Source organism: Drosophila arizonae, chromosome 2 (genome assembly GCF_054131065.1).
Source record: "Drosophila arizonae isolate 15081-1271.41 chromosome 2, UAZ_ARI_1.0, whole genome shotgun sequence".
Taxonomy (NCBI): domain Eukaryota; kingdom Metazoa; phylum Arthropoda; class Insecta; order Diptera; family Drosophilidae; genus Drosophila; species Drosophila arizonae.
Genome location: NC_142922.1, coordinates 18,361,382 through 18,378,527, shown reverse-complemented (window position 1 = coordinate 18,378,527; position 17,146 = coordinate 18,361,382). Strand labels below are relative to the sequence as shown.

Genomic DNA, 17,146 nt, shown 5'->3' with positions numbered 1-17,146 from the left:
TAAGCTGTCTTGTCGGGCTTCGGGCAGCAGGTAAGCTCCATTCGCTCTCCCTCTGTTCCGTTTTGCGTGCTCACCTAAATTATGTTGCTCTCTTTATTTCGCTCCCTCTCTTTCTTACTTACTCATTCTCATTGACTACCAAAATATTTAGCTCTCTTTGTCTTCTTCCTCACTCACAGCTGTTTTTTGGAAAGATCTCAATTTCTTATCAGAGACCTTTCTGCAAAACAAATAAAAGTTGTAGTACACCAGTCCGATTTTCCAGGAAATTAAAAGTGTGTAATAATCAGCAGTGGTTGATTCAGGTTAACATTAGGTACCACAAAGGAAGCATGAATTGATGCACCTTTTGTCGAACACTTAATCGTACTATGTAAATAATTAAGAATTTTCCTTATAGTTAGGACACACAAAATGCTTTTTTTTTTTTGTTAAGCAACAACGGTTTAACGGAGCTTTGGTATTTTATTGGCCAGGTCCGACAGTAGATCTATGTAACATTAAGGTAGATTATAGTCACAGTAGGCGATTTAAATAGACATATTCTAAATTTGTTGGTTCGATTTTCTCATAATACTCATATTTACGTGATCGCGTAGACACATTAATCATTTTTCTCATTTATGTTTCTCTTTAAAAGTAAAAAAAAAACCAACAAAAAAAAAAGCGTAAGCATGGAAAATGAACAGGATGAACTCAGACATCGACAGCACATGCAGGACCAGCATCGTAACCAGCATCACGGCGTACCGATTGGATATTCTGATGTCATGCTACAGCTTGGCTCCCGAGAAGCCCGTAAGTGGATTTGCAAACAAAATAGAATAATGGCATCACTATTTATGATTCACTTGATTTGATTTGATTTGATTGCATTCTAGAACGATCACCATATGCCGTCTACTTTGAACAGCCACGTGAATCGCTGCCGGACAGCTATGTAGTTGTGCCCTCATATCTTCAATCAACATCGCAGCATCCGCAAACAGCGACTACTACTGCTTCTGTTGGTGGAGCTGGTAGTAGTGGTGGTGGTGGTGGTGACGGTGCTGGTGCTGGTGCTAGTGGTGGTCCCAATGGTGGTTATGTACCCTTGTTTCAGTATCAGCCGACGTCGAGGAGTGTTAATCGCGAGTCCTATGCGGAGCCAGCGAGCTCAACTGGCAACAAGTGCTGGAAATGTAATGTCATTCGCGATGTATGCCATTGCAGTCGGCTGGTAGAAAGCAATAGCAGCTACGCGGCGCCCATGGAGCATGTGCATTCCACTCAATCGAATGGCAATGGCGCAGGTGAGCCAACGCAATTCTTTGAACTCAGCTCAACATCAACGGCGAGCGCCACATCCACGTTGTCAGCGTCGGCGAATAGTACCAGCAATAGCCGTAGTGACAGCAGCCAATTCATTCCAAATCACTCGCAACGTAAGACTGAAGTGGGTGTCCTGGCACAACAACAACCACAGCATCAGCAGCAGCAGCAGCATGAGTCACACACGCAACATCAAGAGTATGACAATAGCACCAACAACATCAACATAAATCCCAGCAACAGTGTGTCTCATTTAGGTAGCATCTGGTCCGCTGCCATGGATGACCATGCTGTTGATGAGCAATTAATGCAGCAGTCTAGAAATAATACATCATCGGCGGGCTATGAGCTGCCCAGCAGTTCGCTCCTGAGCTCCCACAACAGCAGCAGCACAAACAGCTCCTTTGAGGCAAGCAGCAGCAACAGTAATAATAATATTAACTCTCATCTGGTTAATGGTAATGCCACTGCTTTTGATGATGTCACATCCAGTGCATCGGATACGGAGCACGTGCAGTTTGCCAATACGCGGACCACCAACACAACCACAACAACGTCAGCGCTGCAAAAGAAAAAGCATCAATCGAGTCGAAATCGAAGTGGAAATGCAACAGCTGCGACCAGTGGTACAGTCATTGATGCAACAGCTTCCGCTGCGGCTTCCTCATCGGTCATTGATCTGGATGCTACACCCAGTACCAGTGCCCAAGCGCAACAGCAGCAACAGCACCATCGTAGCCGTCATGGCTATCGGCAACGACGGTATCCCAGCGAGCTGGATCATGCGGGCGACAACAGCAGCGACGATGGCTGGGATCTTCGCATGCGTAATGCAGCAACTGAATCCACAGCTGGACGGCCGCATAGTGCCCACAGCGATTTGGAGGCCCGCCATACGGATCACACGTATTTCAATAGTCGTGGCTATACATTTAATGGTCTACCGCCTCCACCACCGCCATCAGATAGCAGCTTTATGCGCTCCAATTCTGCATCCTGCACTACAGCTACTCACACCACCTGCAGCGTAGACTATGGTGGTCGGGACATCTGTGGCGTTCATCGTCTCACCAATGATAGGGGTGCCGACACACCCATCGCAGAACAACAGCAGCAGCAACGAACAGCAGCTGTGCTTAAATTTTGCTTTGGCTCGGGCGGGATTGTGCGCACGCGTTCCCGTGTACGCTCAATGGATGAGTCTATTCCGGTGGCCAGCAGCAGCGGTAGCAGCAGCAATCACAGTCTAAATCAGCCATCCAGGAAGCTGTCACGTCTGGAAGCCCAAAATGAGGGGCGACTGTCCTCCTCCTCCACCATGTCCAATCTGTCGCCGACGAACTTCTATGCATTTCAGCCAGGCCGTCATCGGCATCGCACTTATGCGGAGTTGGCCCGAAGTAATGAACAACAGGTAAGTGAACCACATTAAATACTGATGGAAAACGGTGATCTATATGATAAATAAACAAAATATGAAAATATTTTGGTAATATCCATTTATATATTATGATATATAACTAGAAACTGACATTGTTAAATGTTTCAATATTTTTCTGTCAGTGTTGAGTTATTTTAATACAAAATAGGCGTTTAGAGATATTATCATTTTTGTTATTTTTTTCGTTTTGGTATGATAGACTTTACAGATTATACGAATTTCCATAAACTTGAGTAGTATTTGTAGGTGGAGCAATCCTTTATTACAACTAATAAATGCCATATGTCTGCAAGGGTATTTAAACAGCTAGAAATTCGAAACAAAACCCTCAATAATTGTATTTACTATTTTTTCTGTAATCTAGGAGTCCCAGCAGTCTATGGCGCAACCGCTGCAGCCGGGGAGTCAGCCAACAAGTGCCGGTTCCTGCGTAATAACCTATGTGGGTCGGCCGCGTGATACAGATAGCAGCCGAGCGGCGACCAGCACAATGGAGCTGCCCAACCTGCCTTCCACTTCGACAGGCAGGCGACAACACTCTGGTTCACACACTAATATCAAAGATAATGCGGTGCTCACGGCGCCGGATCTACAGCTATTGGATTGGTCTTCCGATTCGAATGACGATGATGACGATGTGGTATTTGTGCACTCCACACGTGAACCAATACTCTCCATCGATTTGACATCTGATGATGATGGCTTTGGTGCCAGCAACGAAACGGCGATGCAGCAGCAGTTGCAGCAAACACGGCATCGTCATCGACTGGAACAACAACAGCAGCAACACCAACAGCAACAGCAACAGCTGCGGCAACTGCAACTGCAGCAGCAACAAGAGCAGCATCAGCTGCAACATCAGCAACAGCAGCAACAACTACATCGGCTTATACGCGATGAGCCACTCGCCAGTCGAACGGCGCCTAACAGCGAAAGCTTAAATCCGCCTGCAGCTGGTTCCAATACTGCCTCCGTGTCAGCAACCCTCCTACCGCGTCCAAATTCGGCTAGCGAGTACGAAGATCGACGACGCCAGCGCCCGGCGGCGGGCACATCCTTTGCTTTTTATACTGGCGCTTTAACGGATCGCGTCGCCATCACCGATCACAACTATAGCAGCTATGATCATACGCCGGCCGCCATGGGGCCAATTATCAGTTTGTTGCCCACACGATGTCCTGGCCTTGAAGCTGAGGCAGCGGCGGCGCACTCGCAGCGCTATTTCCAGCCCATCACGCCGCCACCCATGTGGCATTTTGCGCCGTTGCCAGAGGGGCAACCCCCGCCACAGGCACTGCCGCCAACGCCCAGCGCTAATGCGGGCTCCTACGTGCAACATACGTCCGCGGGTCCGGTTATTGCAACGCCAGTGGCGCCGACTCCCGAGGCGGTGCCCAGTGAACATGGCAGTCCCGCCGCTTATTACCATCGCTATCAGCCGTACTATGTACCGCACTATACAATTACAACACTACCGGCCAGCCGGAGCAATGGCGATTACTCGCCGGGACCGGTGACCAATCCACATTATCAGGGAGGTCTGGCCAATTCCACGGGCAGCAGTCGGAGCTCAATACGCGGCGCACTAAACGCTGCTGCTGTGGCAGCTACTGTGGCCGCAGCACAAGCGCAATCCTTCCATGATCTGCTATCTTTGGCATCCCCAGTCACCAGCATGGAGAACAGTAGCATGGAGGATAACTATCATCATCGTAGCCAAATGCTAAACCGTGCAACTACACCTGTTGCCACTGCCGTTGCCACAGCCGCAGGTCCACCGCCGGTGATGTCCTCCATAGTTACTGTAGCGGCAGCTGTGTCGCCGCCGCCACCGCTCGAGATGTATTCCGGGCGGCCAACAATGCAGTATTGCGGCTCGCCACCGTTTAGCCTACGGCGCTCAGATGCGTACCATAATCATCGCCAGCACTATCAGCCGCAGCCGCATCAAGGCCATCAGGCTCCGCAGAACCAAATGCATGCACACATACATCCGCCACATCGAGCTAGTGCGATTGTGGCTACGTCATTGACGCCGGCCCCACCGTATCCGGTGCATCAGAATCTGTGGTATCGACAGCAGAGCATGCAGGAGCTGCACCGTCGTCACATGACACCCACGCCCATTGATCTCTCTTCGAATCCATTGAATCTGACGAGCAGTCTGCGCACTCGTTATTTGCACAGCATTTGCAATTGTGTGCATGCTCGCAATGGACCCGTCTCCAGCCTTGATCCTGCCTATTATCCGGCCTATGACGCAGCTGTACAACAGCAGAGTTCCACGGCCACTGGGCCAATCGATGCCCATCAGCCACCGCCGCCGCCGCCGCCACAGCTGGGAATACAATATCAACAGCAGCAACAGCAACAACAGCAGCAGCAGCAACAGATTCAGCAGCAACAACAGCAGCAACTGCAACATCAGCAGCAGCGACGTCGAGCTGCAGTGCATCATCACATGTTCCATCATTACTCACCGCTACACCTGGAAATTGGGCTGGCCACGCCGCTCTCCTTGGGTTCCTCGCGCATACTGATTGGACCTCCCCGACCCAATCGTGGCGCCACATTGGTAAGCATGCAAACAAATCTGAAATATTGCAACTTGATTGAATGAGTTAAATTCTTGCAGGAGATTATTGAGCGCAACACTTTGCCTCACAAATATCGTCGAGTGCGCCGGCCCAGCGAATCGGATGAAGATGCGGAAAAGTGTGCGATTTGCTTGTCGCTCTTCGAGATTGAGAATGATGTGCGGTGAGTAATAGACATTAGGTCGCTTCGTTATCAGTCACTAAATAGTTGCTTTTCAGACGTTTGCCCTGCATGCATCTCTTTCACACTGACTGCGTGGATCAATGGCTCGTCACCAACAAGCACTGTCCAATTTGCCGCGTTGACATTGAAACGCATATGGCCAAGGATGCACTGGTAGCCAGCTCCAGTGGCGTTGCAGCAGCTGCCGCGGCTGCTGCAGCTGGCACTGCCGCCTTATGACATTGTGTACATGGTTTACTCATGTAAGACATTAATAACGACAAAAACAGACACAACATCGGCTCTAAATCCGCTGCAGAATGCAGTAAAAGGATATGATTTTCGGACTGAGCCCGTCATGTTAAACATTCATGTCAGGGCCGACAGCAAGGCGCAGCAGCAAAGCAACAACAACCATAACCACTGAGAAACCATGTTTTAAAAACAAGCCAAAAAAAATATAATAATAACAATAATATTGCATGCCGTGGATACACTGGTGCATCTGGAAACCCCAGTTATGGGTGTTGTGTTGCAGCTGATGACGCTGCCCCATTTGAACGCAATATGGGGCGATGCATCTAATCAACTCTAAATTCCCTGAGTTCGTCATGTTCGTTATGCATGGGTCAGGCCGGCAGCCGCCAATAAAAAAAGTCTCGTCAAATTGTTTTTATTCACAAACTAAAAAAAAAAATCATAAAAAAACCAAACGAAAACAAATCGTCAAACGTCAGCCAATTGGAACTGTGAACCCACCATAACAGGCGAAATCAGGTGTAAAAAATTTGCTGCGTTTCGTTAAATGTGAATATATATATAAATATATATATATATAAAAAAAGGAAAATGGACAAAAATTAACTTAAAAAAAAAAAAAAAAAAACTTTGGCTCAAACTCTACACTATATATATATATATATATATATATATTATCATAATATATATAAATTATTGATAGGTGTTTTCTTTTTTGGCACAATCACCGAATCATTATTATTCCTACATTATAAAATTATGTCCATGTTTTATGAAACGAAATTCTTGTGATTTACACACATGTACCACGTATTGTTAAATTGTGAAATGCCGCCTCCCCATGATTAATAATTATTTAATGTACCAAACAATAATTGTTATTATAAACTCCCGACGCTTTCCACTCTCTCTTCCACATATTTTATAATTTGTCACGAAATTAAAAAGTGTGGTACCATGAACAAAAAAGAAAACGATAAAAAATAACAAAAACTAAACATTCAATTCAATTGCATTTTAATCCTCTATTGAATTCTATTTGTTGCCATATATATGTAATTGATTTTCTGGTTGACTTCACCTGATCCGATCTGATCTGAAACGTTGTGTGACGCCAGTCACTAAAAATAAATAATTTTAATTAACCTCTAAGTTCTCTTTTGGGTAAATCCAAGAAAAATAATAGTAATATAAAACCCAATTAAAAAGGAAAATAGACCTTTATATAATGATATATTGATAAACTTGAATTGCAAATCAAATACAAATAATAAAATGAAAATTAAAATGTGTTTTGAATTTAGATATGAAGGACATTCTGCATGAAGGATTAAAAGATTACAATCGCTCAGCTAAGAAAGCTGTGCGATAAAACTTATTGAGAATCCGGTATGCTGCAGGAATCCATAAGATTTCGTTTAATATTTTCATTTAAATAATGTAGCTCACTTAAATAAAATCGATTATCGGTTTCCAGTCCAATCTTTTAACACGTTTTAGAGCAGATATATTTCTATATATTTATCAATCTAAAAATTCGATGAACTGGTATGTATTTAGGTACATGCTAACTTTTATTTAAGCCTTTACAGCACAAGGTCTTACAATACTATAGCTAAAAATTGTTAAGAAATGTTTAACAATGATATATATTTATAATGAATGACTGGTAGCATCTAGGTAACATTATTGGACCCAGCTGCTGTAGTGTTATTTCCACCATCGTCATTGTCGTCATCGTCCTGCTCCTTGGTCATATCGGCAAAGAAGTCGGAGGCATTTGTGCACTTCGATGACGGCAAATTGTGTCGCTTATCCTTGTAGGCGTTGTGCTTCTCATTGTATTTAATGTCGCCAAAGTCCTCGAAATATTTGACGTTCCAGAAGCGCACATCGTTGTTGTGCGATGAAGATGCCAATAACTCACCACTGCTATTGATGTCCAGCGATTCAATAGGCATATTGTGCTGGCCCACAACGCCCAGATTGCGATAGGGAGCAATATGACAGGCACGTATATTACCATCCTCGCCAGCTACGCAGGCAATTCGGTCCGTAATGGGTATCATCAGACTTATGGGACTTTTGATGCCCGGGTACATGTCGCAATGGTAGCCAAAGTAGCCCCAATTGTAGGTGTAAAGGCGTCCCTTAGAGGTACCCACCACCAACTTAGAGCTGCCCCGATAAATTCCCATGCAGTTCAACTCCTCCTCATACGGCTCCGATTGTACATATAACTTCCGAGCACCAATATTAAAGGTGGTCAAATAGCCATCGGCACTGGTTGCCAACAGCAGTTTATTCTGATCGTTAGTTAGCATTTGGGTTATCTGATCCTCCACCTCTTTCAGTTCGAATATGGCATCTTTGGTGCGAAAATCCCAAAGCTTTACTGTGCCGGCATCATCCCCGGTGGCGAATAGACGCTCATCGAGCACATGCAATTTGTTGATGGCATCATCATGTGCTGTTTCATACAATTTTTTTAGTTTCTCTGTTTCCATGTCGGTGACCATGACGCACTTGTCCTTCGAGCACGTAATCAAACTGCGTCCATCCTCGGTGAACTCAACGTCTCGACAGGCCTTTGCATGCACTTCAATTGAACGTAACAGTTTGTTCTCCTCATTGCCATATTCGTACAGATGTACATCACCAATTATGGTCGCCAGGGCGATAATATCTCGCTCTGGATGGAAGCAGATGTCTGTAATGAAATCCTCCAGTCTAATCTCTGGGGGAGCACTGCGTGGTTTCTTTATAGCTGCAATGATAGCACGGACAGTCTCATCCGTCTCATCGTCCTCATCCAAATGTGAATAATCACCAGATCCACTGGGACCTGAACCACTGGGCCCCGCTCCATCCATTGCATTTTGCTCCTTACGTCGCTTGGCAATGCTTGCGCCGGCCGTTGCGGCCTCATCCAACATTGAATCATCGGAGTCAGTGTCTTCCGCATTCGGATCGAAGCTGCCATCGCTGCTGATGCTCTCGTTAGAGCTGATGTTACCATCATTTCGTTCTGGCTCTGGACCCCCCATGTCTGCCAAATCGTATTCGTCGTCGTCACTTTCGGATTCGTTGAGTACCTCCTGTTCAATTTCAGCTATTACACCAACTACCATATCGTCATCAATGTCATCGAGTTCATCTTCATCTGCTGGAGTCTTGAAACACTCATGCCTGTGCATCACGTGGATAATATTTAATTGAATTCATTATTATTTCTTCGAAAAATAACTAAATACTTACGTAAGCATAGTAGGAATCACCTAAAATCAAAATTTTCCTGGTTTTATTAGACTGAGCACGCTTTTTTCCGCCAGAACAACCCAAACCCAAGAATAGCAAGAGGAAGCACCGCATACAACAAAACACATGCCTGGCGCACACAGCTGATGGCATGGCAACAACAACAGTAACAGTAATACGGTAACAAGTTACAATTTATGCCATGTCACACCCTGTACTCACATATGGAACAGATTCCAAAAGGCCTGACAGTTGCAATCAAGGTAATATGTGATATTAATGTTCAGAGAAATATTTAATTGTTTAAGCTGCAGGAATTTTAATATTATTTAACTAGGGATGATGTTTACATGTACATAATTATTATACTCACACATTTTGACCTCTGGTTATCGCTTGCCCTTGCCATACATTTTGTATACAGGGTATTATAAGAAAATGAAATAGAACTCTACAGTGTTGCCAGATGGCCGTGAAATCGTTATTTCAATTGCCGTCAACTTCTAACAATGGTGTAATGAAAAATCGAACATACATCTCCTCCTGATCATCGCACTGCATCATGAAATGCATCTCCAGCAGCCCGCTGGCATCAGTTTTTATTGCCACCTTTGAGGCCACCTGCATGGCTTTGTTTGTCAGCTTTATTTGCTGACTTTTGTATCTCGCCACCGTTGTCGCGCGACAGTTGAACAATATAACCATATCACTTGACTTGGCCACCTCTACGCTGGACTCTGCTTGCATGACACCCAAAGTGATGATTTTGAAATGTGGCTTTAACGGTGATATGGTAAATTCGAATTCATCTGCTGCTTTGTCCAGCTCATGAAAGATGTTGGATAAATCTGGGCCTCGCATAAATATGGTGTTCAAACTAGAACTATTTGCATCCAGGTCATACTCCATTGGCTCCTCCACATTGGTAGTTTTAATGGAGCACTCTGTGCTAACCTGATCGTCATCGTGAGGCTCTAACAACAGCAGCAATGGTGCACCTTCGCCCTTATACAGTATTTTAATACTGCAATCTGAGAGACCAAACAGGCTCAGGCACTCCGCCAGCACATTCATCTTCACACTGAAGCTCGGCGAGCCGTCGACCTTAAATTCGGCAAAAAATGCTGGAGCTATAAACAATGTGGCCTGTATGGATTTGCCCTGCTCCACCGTGATGAGTAGCCCATCTTCACTGGCTTGCAGAGTACCGAACTGTAACATAAAATACTTGATGAAAAATGTATAAACATAATAGTAGTAGACTTTTACATCACTAAAACAAATCGCCTTGATGGATGAGTATAAGGTCTTGATGTGCTCCAAGCGACACACCAGTTTATAGTTTTCATATTGTGATTGTGTTAACATTTTACGGTTTTTAATGATGCCCTTCTCGTACAGCACTTTCGAATGCTGCATCAATCCTCATAGATATCAATGTGAAAATACCTAAACTGATCAAGTGTCAAGATCTGAGTCCGCGGTTCTGGATGTAATAGCTGATTCAAACACTGTGCCAATATGTGCTCACACGTAAAGGAAACTTGATTGCTGCTCAGTTTCTCCTTTCGGTGATCCTGCTCTCCTGCTTCTTGCAATTGCAACACAAAACGTTGGAAGTAGCGGCACTTGCAATAATTAACACCAGGTACAACGCGCACAACATGTGCCAAGTTTCGCTTGCTAGTCAATTCCACTATACTGCGATAGCGGTCTGATGTGTAGTAGGTGATAAAGTTCCACTCATCAAGTATGTGTAATGCGCGCTGCAGAAGACCGTCTCCCAACAAGGCGCTTAACTCTGAAAATAGCTGCGAGCGTTCCCCTATAATGAAAATAATCGTTATAGCTATGTAGAGGAAAACGGAAAGTGTTGATTACCTTTAGTTAAAAGTATACCATTATTGCGTTTATACTTATTAAAAACCTGATGCACCAAGCCTGGTATAAACAGATCGTCTGTTTTTATCAACACCACATTATCAAGCGGCATTTGTATATGCAAATAATTAATCTTGATTCGCAGATATCGATTTATGAATTGCCGCGCAATTTTCGATAAGTGCTCTTAAATTTGTTAGTCAAAGATTTTGACCTCTGCTATTCGTTAAAGCTGGTTTATTCAAATAGAATCGATTGGACTTTATTATCTAATGTCTTATTTGCAAACAACAAGAAATACAACTATTTTTCTACTTACTGAATTTCGATATATTTTGATCCCTTCCTTGCTTGATTGCAAAATTCTGGCAACTCTATTCAAGTAAAATAAAAGGATGACTTTTGCCCGCGTTTTTTATTTTATATATGTTTGTTTACATATTCGTGTTCACTAAATTTAGTTTTATAAATGCTTAGAATTGTGCACAAGCTAACATAATGTCTAGAAAGGCCGCTAATCAGAACAAACAGCTGACAATGTCTGCATTCCTTGGTCTGGACAGCAACAGCCAGAGTCAATCGAGCCAACTTACGAAGCCCGCAAGAAAAAGTACTTCATATATATTTTCAAATGAATAATAGAATAATGTGAAACTGTCTTTTTGTCTTAGATATTTTAGCAGCAAGGACAGCAAAGGCAAAGTTTTATAATCCCATTTATCTCGACTCATCGTCATCCGATGAAGATGATGCACAGACTCAAAGCCAAGTGCCATCGTCTACTACTGCGACAGTTACGAATAAGGCGCCTGACAAAGATGCCAATGGCAGTGCGCTTATCAAAAGGTACAGCTTTCAAAATGCCAACCAGTCGCCACTAGCTCCACTGCCAACAAATTCTGTGAACAAGCAACAGTCGCCCGCGAAGGCAATCGTGGCTGGGAGTTTGAACTTTGATAACTTTGATGAGGTGCTCAGGCAGGATGCATCTTACCAAGCGACTTTATCAAAGCTCAATGGCCATATAAATAAATTGTCCGAATCTCCACGCAAAACACTTTCGCTGTCGCAATCTCCAAACAAATGCGCTGAATTGAATGGCATTGGATCATCGAAAATAAACAGCTCGAGTTCCAGCAACACTCTGGACGACAGTTTTGATAAAATGGTGAAAAAAGACGTCAAAGAGGAGCCCCTATCTGACACGCCCACTCAACTATTCGTGTTGCCCAGTAAGTCGGCCCCATCTTCAACCGAATCGAATACTCCAGGTTCCCTAGTGGGCAACACAGAGAAGCCATCAGCTGAGCCAGCAACGGTCAGGCCCAGACTTAAGATAGTGTTTGATAATACCCTGGCTGACTATTTGCGAGATTTGGGCCAGTATGATATAGGAATGGCCAAGACCGACATTGGACAACAGAATGAGACAATGCTAAGGAGCACAATGGGCATGTACAAGAGCAAGTACATAGAGTTAATGGAGAAGTACTGCGAGGTGATTGATCAGATACCCGCCGTGCAGTTTAATGAAATCGATGGCTTCGAGGCAAACACTTTTCTCAAGCTGAAAGTCATGCGTCAAAAGTTTAAGGCGCGTACACAACTCCTGGAACGACAAATAGAGCGCAGGCGTCAAGAGCGCAATGTGCAACCGGAAGAGCCAGACTTTGATGCACTGGAGCAAGAGGAACGCGAGATCCAGGCAGAGCAGCATCACACGCCGACAGAAACGCCTTACAGCCATGCAACATGTCCGTCAGAGGAACCGAACGAGGAAGAGGTAAACGATTTGGTCTTAATGACTACCAGAAAACCAACAACAACAAAAACATCTTCAAATACAAACTATACAAATGGCCCACCTGATGATTTGGATGACCTAGTGGCTGTGGATGGTCCAACAGAGTCCGACGAGGATGATTATTTAGCTCAGACAATGCGACTCGATGAGGGCGAAATATTCAGCTCCACACAATGCCCTTCCCCTGTTGTATTAGCTGCCCCAGACAAACCCACAACTGTTATTGAGTCCGACGATGATTTTGAGGAGACAATGAAGCAAATACGCGAGGAGCACGAGGCGTTGAAGGGACGAAAATCGGAATTTAATAACTATGCCTATGCTGATTTCGAAGCTATTAAGCAGCCACCAGCAAAGAGTTTACAAACCGCCAGCCAGGCTCCAACGGTTGTTCTTGATGATGACGGCTTTCCAGAGTACGATGAGGCGCTGTTTGAGCAGGCCCATATACTGGCGTCGCAAACCATTGACTTGACTTCCAACGCGAGGGTCGAAGTCCAGCCCAAGGCTACGTCTAGTACAAGCGGAGCTACAAATGCAGCAGTAGCGGTGACAGCTCAGAAGATCGAGGCTAATTTCCATTCCAATGTACATAACGATGGCATTACTGGCGAGTTCGATGGCCAGAAATATGAGCACTCCACACGTCTGATGCAGGCACTTAGCTTTAGCTTTGGTCTGAAGAGCTTTCGACCCAATCAATTGCAGGTTATAAACGCAGCACTTCTGGGCAATGATTGCTTTGTCCTTATGCCGACGGGTGGCGGCAAATCCTTGTGTTACCAGCTACCCGCGATTCTCACAGAGGGCGTTACCATAGTCATAAGTCCACTAAAATCTCTGATCTTTGATCAGGTCAGCAAGCTGTCGTCGCTAGATGTGAGTAAAGTGGGAAGGGCATGCGAATCAATGTAATTAATCATATTTATATCCATTACAGATCTGCGCCAAGAGTATTTCCGGTGATCAGTCTTTGGACGAGGTGATGACTATATACAGAGACTTAGAAAGTCACCCACCACTGGTAAAGCTACTATACGTTACACCAGAAAAAATTTCCAGCTCGCCGCGTTTCCAGGATACATTGGACCAACTGAACGCCAATAATTATATCAGTCGTTTTGTCATAGACGAGGCTCATTGCGTGTCCCAATGGGGCCATGATTTTCGGCCCGACTACAAGAAGCTGGGCATTCTGCGTAAGCGCTTTCCCAATGTGCCAACAATGGCGCTAACTGCCACAGCGACACCTCGCGTGCGCCAAGACATTTTGCAGCAGCTGAATCTGACGCATTGCAAATGGTTTTTGTCCAGCTTCAATAGACGGAATTTACGTTATCAGGTGCTACCCAAGAAGGGAGCCTCTACGCTGGACGATATGCGCAACTTTATACAGTCACGACCTGCGACCGCCAGCGGCATTATCTATTGTCTTTCGCGGAAGGAATGCGACGAGGTGGCGAAGAAAATGTGCGCTGTGGGCATTCGAGCGTTATCCTATCATGCCGGCTTGACGGACGTGGTTCGAGAGTCCCGCCAAAAGGATTGGATAACGAACAAGGTGCGGGTAATATGCGCCACAATCGCCTTTGGCATGGGCATAGATAAGCCCGATGTGCGCTTTGTCCTGCATTATTCGCTGCCCAAGTCTATCGAAGGCTATTATCAAGAGGCGGGTCGCGCAGGGCGTGATGGAGAAATAGCCGACTGTATCCTTTACTATAACTATAGCGATATGCAGCGCCTTAAGAAGATGATGGATGGTAAGTGTTGGAGCTTGAGTACAAAGATCACAATAAAAAATTCACTACTTGCTCCATTGCAGCTGATCGAGCTCTTCAGTATCACGTCAAGAAGATACACATTGAAAATCTGAATCGCATTGTTGGCTATTGTGAGAATATTACCGATTGCCGCCGTGCTCAGCAGTTGGATTACTTTGGTGAGCATTTCACAAGCGAACAGTGCCTGGAGGATCGGCGTACCGCTTGTGATAATTGCCTGAAGAAGCGCACATATAAGCAGATTGATGCCTTGGAGCAATGTCGCAAAGCTGCGTGTGCTGTGCGGGAATTGTGCAGCGGACGGTCACGCTTCACACTGCTCCATATAGCCGATGTACTGAAAGGCTCTATGATCAAGAAGATTGTTGATTTTGGACACAATAAAACACCGCATCATGGCGCTCTAAAAGACTGGGACAAGACGGATGTACAGCGTTTACTGCGGCATATGGTGTTGCACGATTATCTAAAGGAGGATCTTATCTTTACAAAGGACATTCCTCAGGCGTATATTTATCTAGGCAATAACATAACATCGCTTATGAATGGCACACCGAAAATCGAATTCGCTTTGTCACGCAAGGAGAGTAGCGGTGGCTCTAAGACGGTGGCCAGTGTCTCTGAACCAGCTGCAGCCGGAAGGCCCGAAATAAGTAATCTACACGAACGCTGTTATGCAGATCTGCTCGATCTGTGCCGCACCATAGCCGCTGCACGTAATGTGACCATGGCTAGTATTATGAATATGCAGGCCCTCAAGGCCATGGCCGAGCAGCTCCCAACTACAGAGAAGGACATGTGCGCCATACCACACGTAACCAAAGCCAATTTCGATAAATACGGAGCCAAGTTGCTGGAGATAACCAGCGGATATGCCTCAGAGAAGGAATGCTTGCAGGTCATGTACGACTTAGAGGCCGCTGAAGCAGCTGAAGCTGCTGCGGCTGCTGCGACTCCCCAAACTTCAAGTAGCGCTCGTGCATCGTGGGCGGCTCAAGGTGGTGATGATGATGACTGGGGACAGGCGGCGGCATCACAGGGAAGTGGTGGATCGGCGGGTGGAATGCGTGGCGGCAAGCGTAAGCGGGCTTGGCGCGGACGGGCCACAACCACTATCAAGCGCAACAAGGGCACCGCATCACCGCGCAAAAAAGCGACGCCGGTGAGAAGCACCCGAGGTGCCAGCAGCAGCAGTCGAGGAGCGGCATCCAGGAGAGGTGCTGCCACCGGTGCGTCCAGTTGGTTGGGTAAGAAAACGGGCACCAGCACCGGCTTTCAATTGATGCCGATGCCCGGATCGCGGTAGCAGAAGAACAATAAACATGTTTTTGTTTTGTCACTTTGTTAACCAACAACAACAAGCTTAAGCTATACTAATTTTTAAGTCTCCAAGCGGCATTTCTTATTAGAAAAAAAAAATCATACGATGCCAATTTATTTGATGATCGAACGCAATTTCTCCTCGAAATCATAAGCACCCATGGACCATATCAAATTGCTGTCAGTCTCCACCTGCACAAACTCCGTGGAATAGGTATTCGAAGTACTGACCATACCACCAAATTCCAATTGTGCATGATCTACAAATGAAAGGAGTACATTAAGGTATCTATGGGCAATCGGGTACTCACGACACACTTACATAAGTTCCACTTGAGACCCTGTGTGGTCACATTGTGAGCAGTTCTGCCAACAGGTATTAGAGAGCACCAGCGCTGACTGGTGACCAGGTCAACAGGCACCTGTATAGTATGTTTGCCTGGTCGCAGCAGCCACGTGATAGAATCACCGCTCAGAAGGTATACATTACAATTTTCTTTCTGCACTTTGAACAGTGTATTCAGGTTGGCCATCACCTGGTCTAGTCGACCAGAGCAATCATGAAACACTACCACATCCTTAACCTTGCGCTGTACCATGACAGGCTGTAGAACTGCGAAGGCTTTGGTAAAATCTGTAGCATCCTGATCGGGTGTGCTTATTTTCGGTATTCCCTTAAAATATTCAATCGTATCTTCCGTAATTGAATCAAAATCGCCTGTTATCAGATCTGGTGGTTCAATGTCGCTCGCCGCAGTTTCACCTTTGCTATTTTTCTTACCGTCTGTCTGTGATATGATAAAGTTTTTCAAGTGATTGGATCCTCCATCGACGGCACACCGCAAGGTCGCTGTAAACAGAATATTGGGCGTCCTTATTTGAAAAACTTATGTTTTGATTATGTTCATTTTCACATTTACCGTTCTTCCATAACAGTTTGACCACGTGAGGTGGAACCTGAATTTGTCGATTGAGCACAATGCAAACATGGCCATTGGAACCAAGTTTAAAGTTGTCACTAATAAGATTTCCAGGTGTCCATTTGTACTCTTTCGGGGGTATCGTGTGGTCCATTTGCTGTCGAAATCCAATAGTTGTTTTTGTACAATAGTTGCGAGGGAGTCTACAGATGGTGCCAGCTTGTCTGCAAAAAGAACTGCAGTCTGGCAACGCCAAGGTGGTGCCTGCGCCGCGCAATAATTTGAAAAGGGCATTTTTGATAGCTGCCCCTGCTGCCATCTTACGGCAGCGCGTGCCGTTAATTCGTACGAAACTCATAAAATTTGATATAATATGCTTGGCACGACTTGGCATTTTACTATTTAATTT

General features: G+C 45.3%; 6 protein-coding genes across 9 annotated transcripts; 2 read left to right on the top strand and 4 right to left on the bottom strand.

Moving 5' to 3' along the window:
- Positions 1-549: 549 nt before the first annotated feature.
- On the top strand, positions 550-6,775 carry LOC108613711 (uncharacterized). The gene is made up of 5 exons (XM_089476228.1): positions 550-798; positions 882-2,725; positions 3,117-5,327; positions 5,388-5,512; positions 5,569-6,775. Exons 1-5 carry the CDS (start codon positions 624-626, stop codon positions 5,750-5,752), a joined length of 4,539 nt encoding a protein of 1,512 aa, XP_089332354.1. The 5' UTR covers positions 550-623; the 3' UTR covers positions 5,753-6,775.
- Positions 6,776-7,325: 550 nt separating this feature from the next.
- LOC108613786 (WD repeat-containing protein 55 homolog) lies at positions 7,326-9,391 on the bottom strand. Of its 2 annotated transcripts, XM_018007509.2 has the most exons (3): positions 9,251-9,391; positions 9,029-9,171; positions 7,326-8,959 (listed from the first exon to the last, which is right to left on the bottom strand). In XM_018007509.2, exons 2-3 carry the CDS (start codon positions 9,034-9,036, stop codon positions 7,447-7,449), a joined length of 1,521 nt encoding a protein of 506 aa, XP_017862998.1. In that variant the 5' UTR covers positions 9,037-9,171; positions 9,251-9,391; the 3' UTR covers positions 7,326-7,446. The 2 variants fall into 2 exon arrangements, with proteins under 2 accessions (XP_017862998.1, XP_017863006.1); XM_018007517.2 differs by lacking the exons at positions 9,029-9,171; positions 9,251-9,391 and having other exon boundaries at positions 7,326-8,967.
- On the bottom strand, positions 9,305-10,447 carry Rad1 (Radiation insensitive 1). 2 transcript variants are annotated; one of them, XR_016271579.1, is made up of 3 exons: positions 10,298-10,447; positions 9,402-10,240; positions 9,305-9,336 (listed from the first exon to the last, which is right to left on the bottom strand). XR_016271579.1 is itself a non-coding variant. In XM_018007636.2 (2 exons), the coding sequence occupies exons 1-2, from the start codon at positions 10,445-10,447 to the stop codon at positions 9,515-9,517; spliced, it is 876 nt and encodes a 291-aa protein (XP_017863125.1). In that variant the 3' UTR covers positions 9,305-9,514. The 2 variants fall into 2 exon arrangements, 1 of the variants encoding a protein (XP_017863125.1); XM_018007636.2 differs by having other exon boundaries at positions 9,305-10,240.
- On the bottom strand, positions 10,329-11,178 carry Sws1 (SWIM domain containing Srs2 interacting protein 1). The gene is made up of 2 exons (XM_018018153.2): positions 10,910-11,178; positions 10,329-10,853 (listed from the first exon to the last, which is right to left on the bottom strand). The coding sequence occupies exons 1-2, from the start codon at positions 11,019-11,021 to the stop codon at positions 10,447-10,449; spliced, it is 519 nt and encodes a 172-aa protein (XP_017873642.1). The 5' UTR covers positions 11,022-11,178; the 3' UTR covers positions 10,329-10,446.
- Positions 11,179-11,237: 59 nt separating this feature from the next.
- On the top strand, positions 11,238-16,956 carry Blm (Bloom syndrome helicase). Its single transcript, XM_018007385.2, has 4 exons — positions 11,238-11,519; positions 11,581-13,592; positions 13,654-14,476; positions 14,539-16,956. Exons 1-4 carry the CDS (start codon positions 11,408-11,410, stop codon positions 15,801-15,803), a joined length of 4,212 nt encoding a protein of 1,403 aa, XP_017862874.1. The 5' UTR covers positions 11,238-11,407; the 3' UTR covers positions 15,804-16,956.
- On the bottom strand, positions 15,821-17,131 carry LOC108613835 (thiamine pyrophosphokinase 1). Of its 2 annotated transcripts, XM_089476234.1 has the most exons (4): positions 16,738-17,131; positions 16,599-16,667; positions 16,140-16,535; positions 15,821-16,077 (listed from the first exon to the last, which is right to left on the bottom strand). In XM_089476234.1, exons 1-4 carry the CDS (start codon positions 17,129-17,131, stop codon positions 15,932-15,934), a joined length of 1,005 nt encoding a protein of 334 aa, XP_089332360.1. In that variant the 3' UTR covers positions 15,821-15,931. The 2 variants fall into 2 exon arrangements, with proteins under 2 accessions (XP_089332360.1, XP_017863069.1); XM_018007580.2 differs by having other exon boundaries at positions 16,140-16,667.
- Between the last annotated feature and the right edge of the window lie 15 nt (positions 17,132-17,146).

Coding starts and splice junctions, on each gene's coding strand:
- LOC108613711 (XM_089476228.1), top strand. CDS start 624: ATGTTTCTCTTTAAAAGTAAAAAAAAAACCAACAAAAAAAAAAGCGTA. Junction 799..881: donor GCTTGGCTCCCGAGAAGCCC/GTAAGTGGATTT, acceptor ATTGCATTCTAG/AACGATCACCATATGCCGTC. Junction 5,328..5,387: donor CCAATCGTGGCGCCACATTG/GTAAGCATGCAA, acceptor AAATTCTTGCAG/GAGATTATTGAGCGCAACAC.
- Rad1 (XM_018007636.2), bottom strand. CDS start 10,447: ATGCAGCATTCGAAAGTGCTGTACGAGAAGGGCATCATTAAAAACCGT. Junction 10,241..10,297: donor AGGCGATTTGTTTTAGTGAT/GTAAAAGTCTAC, acceptor TTTATGTTACAG/TTCGGTACTCTGCAAGCCAG.
- Sws1 (XM_018018153.2), bottom strand. CDS start 11,021: ATGCCGCTTGATAATGTGGTGTTGATAAAAACAGACGATCTGTTTATA. Junction 10,854..10,909: donor TGGTATACTTTTAACTAAAG/GTAATCAACACT, acceptor TTTTCATTATAG/GGGAACGCTCGCAGCTATTT.
- Blm (XM_018007385.2), top strand. CDS start 11,408: ATGTCTAGAAAGGCCGCTAATCAGAACAAACAGCTGACAATGTCTGCA. Junction 11,520..11,580: donor TACGAAGCCCGCAAGAAAAA/GTACTTCATATA, acceptor TTTTTGTCTTAG/ATATTTTAGCAGCAAGGACA. Junction 13,593..13,653: donor GCAAGCTGTCGTCGCTAGAT/GTGAGTAAAGTG, acceptor TATCCATTACAG/ATCTGCGCCAAGAGTATTTC.
- LOC108613835 (XM_018007580.2), bottom strand. CDS start 17,131: ATGCCAAGTCGTGCCAAGCATATTATATCAAATTTTATGAGTTTCGTA. Junction 16,668..16,737: donor CAAACTGTTATGGAAGAACG/GTAAATGTGAAA, acceptor TTCTGTTTACAG/CGACCTTGCGGTGTGCCGTC. Junction 16,078..16,139: donor GGGTCTCAAGTGGAACTTAT/GTAAGTGTGTCG, acceptor TTTCATTTGTAG/ATCATGCACAATTGGAATTT.